Below are 2,776 nucleotides of genomic sequence, written 5' to 3'. Positions count from 1 at the left end.
GGGGTTTACTTCACTGGAGTTGGTGTTATTCATTTGAGTTGGGTTTACCTCTCTTTGAGTTTACTTCTTTATTCGGGTTCACTTCACTTTATTGGGGTTTCTTCACTTTATTTCCTCTTCGCTCTTTTGTGAACTTCCTTTTTTGGGTTGTTTTTTCTGGGGGGTTATTTAAAGGGGGAAGTGCACTTGTGGAGGGAACAGGAGTATCTGGCGCTACCCCCTCCCCATTTCCCAACCCCTCTGTGGTCTCTTGAGCTTTATTTCAAGGCCAAAATGGAGCTTTCCGTACTTCACCTGACCCCTTAGTGTATTTACTATGCGTATTTAACCTCAACCTCCAAATTAGCCATGCTAATTACCCCCCCTCCCCAAATAACAACTCGATTATTTGATGAGGGAAAAGCAAACAGCGAGTGTTGGGCTGCATTGGGAAGCAGCGACGGGAGCAGACACGGTCTTTTTAATCCCATAAATTAAGGAAAAAAATTAAAAACAGCAGCTGATAGAGGAGAATTGAGGCTTAAATAAAATATTCCTCTTTCTCCTTGGCCGGGGCCTCCTCCATGGGCAGCTCCGCCTCGGGCTCGGCCGCCGGCTGCTCGTAGGTGAGGTAGGAGCCCTTGTTCCTGTAGAGGTAAACGGCGATGACCACCAGCGCCGTCAGCAGCGTCAGGAACACCGCGGCGATCACCACTGCGGGGGGAAGGCACAGGGAGCGGGGGTGAGCCCCGGCCGGGGGCACAGCGGGGACCAAATTCGGCCGAGGGGAGAGCCCCTACCTGCGATGACCGCGGTGTTGGCCTCCTCGTGGAGCGGGGCCGTCTGGGCCTTCTTCAGGAGGGGGGTCGTCACCTCCTCTGCGCCAAAAACGGGGACAGGACGAGGGGGTGAGGGCTGGGTCCAGCCTGGACACAGGTGGTGGGACCAGGTAAGGCCTCGCCGAGGGTTTTTAGGAACAGGGACACGCACGGTGGCCCTGAGTGAGGCTTCAACTAGGGTTTTTCAGCACTGGGACACACGTGGTGGCCCCATGGCCTCACTGAGGGTTTTTAGACCCTAGGACACACGTGGTGGCACCAGGCAAGGCCTCACCGAGGGGTTTTCGGCACAGGGGTATGCGTGGTAGCCCCATGGCCTCACTGAGGGTTTTTAGACCCTGGGACACACGTGGTGGCACCAGGCAAGACCTCACCGGAGGTTTTTCAGCACAGGGGTATGCGTGGTAGCCCCATGGCCTCACTGAGGGTTTTTTGGCACAGGGACACACGTGGTAGCCCCAAGGCCGCGCTGAGGGGTTTTAGGCACTGGGACACACGAGGTGGCCCTGGGTGAAGCCTCAATGAGGATTTTTTGGCACTGGGACACATGCAATGGGCCCCGTTGAACCCTCACTGAGGGTTTTTCATCACTGGGACACGTGCGGTGGCCCTGGTTGAGGTCTTGTTGAGGGTTTTAAGGTACTGGGACATGCGTGGTGGCCCTGGGTGAGATCTCACTGAGGGCTTTTCAGGCACAGGGACACACATGGTGGCCCTGGGTGCAGCCTCACTGAGGGTTTTTGGGCACCGGGACACACATGGTGGCACTGGGCAAGGCCTCAATGAGGGATTTTCGGCTCTGGGGCACACACAGTGGACCTGGGTGAGGCCTCACTGAGGGGTTTTGGGCACTGGGATATGCACGGTGGCACCAGGCAAGGCCTCACCAAGGGTTTTAGGCACTGGGACACGCGCAGTGGCCCTGGGTAAGGCCTCACCAAGGGTTTTTCAGCATGAGGACGCTCACCTGCGCTGTGAGGGGGCTGATCTCCTTCCATGGCATCGGCGACGCGCGGGGCTCCTTCAGAACTGGCAAAAAAAGTGGAAAATGTGATAAATTCACACCCCGATGGGCCCAATTGCAGGGGGGACACCCACGGTGATGCCGATGGTGACACCGCACTCGTCAAAGGTTTTATTTGGGCTGATGGAGGGGACCAGGCCAGGCTGTGCTGGGCCCGAAGGTGGGAAAGGAGCAGCCCCTGCCGCCGCGATGGCCTCCAAACTTCCAGAGCTCCAAATCACCCCTAAGTCCCCTCAAATCCTCGCGTTAGGGTCCCCAGGGAGATGCCACAGCCTTTTCTATAGGTTTTTTGCCTACAAAAATGCAGCAGGCGCGGAGCTGCCTCCAGCCTGAGGTGGGTGGGCAGCCCCCATAAACACTCCCCACCCCAAAAAAATCCCCATCCGACGGCTCCGGCACTGGGGCACGAGTGACTCAGCGGCTCTGCTGCGCTGCTGGATGTCAGGAGCAAATAAATAGGCGTTTATTTTTAAAAAATAGAGGAAATTTGAGCCCGGGAGCGTGGCTGCGGGCCAGGAGCTGTGCGGATGAATGTCACGAGGACGGGTGACGCCAGCCTTGGCGGTGACCTCCCAAATTTCGGCAGCAATGGGGATGGGTTTCCCAGGGTCTGGCCTGTCCCGCCATGCCCCTGCGCATCCATGGGTGCCTGCCAACGCCCCTTCCCACCCGGGGCTTTGCTTTCGGGCACTGGGGTGCGGAGCTGCAGGGATCTGGGAGAACAAAACCCCCCTTCCCAGCAGCTCAGGGTGCTCATGGGAGTGGGACCCCAGACCCCAACCTCCCCCCCAGCACCACGGCTCCCCCGGGTCAGGGTCAGCCACCAGCCCCTTAAACCTGGCTTTGTTTAAACCCGGCTTTGATTTAAATCTGGCTTTGCATTAAACCCAGTTTTGCAGTAAATTGAGATTTGCAGTAAACCCAGCTTTACAGT

The 2,776-nt window shown here is 57.3% G+C and overlaps 1 protein-coding gene across 1 annotated transcript; it reads right to left on the bottom strand.

The window, feature by feature from the left end:
• Nucleotides 1-520: 520 nt before the first annotated feature.
• On the bottom strand, nucleotides 521-1,847 carry SMAGP (small cell adhesion glycoprotein; the record flags this gene model as incomplete). The annotated part of the gene is made up of 3 exons (XM_010181912.1): nucleotides 521-693; nucleotides 780-857; nucleotides 1,786-1,847. Coding segments are annotated over 3 exons (313 nt in total), but the record flags the coding sequence as incomplete, so codon positions are not given.
• Between the last annotated feature and the right edge of the window lie 929 nt (nucleotides 1,848-2,776).

Source organism: Mesitornis unicolor, unplaced genomic scaffold, assembly GCF_000695765.1.
Source record: "Mesitornis unicolor isolate BGI_N332 unplaced genomic scaffold, ASM69576v1 Scaffold22713, whole genome shotgun sequence".
NCBI lineage: Eukaryota > Metazoa > Chordata > Aves > Mesitornithiformes > Mesitornithidae > Mesitornis > Mesitornis unicolor.
The sequence above is the reverse complement of the archived record's forward strand: the minus strand, read 5'-3'. Positions and strand labels throughout refer to the sequence as shown.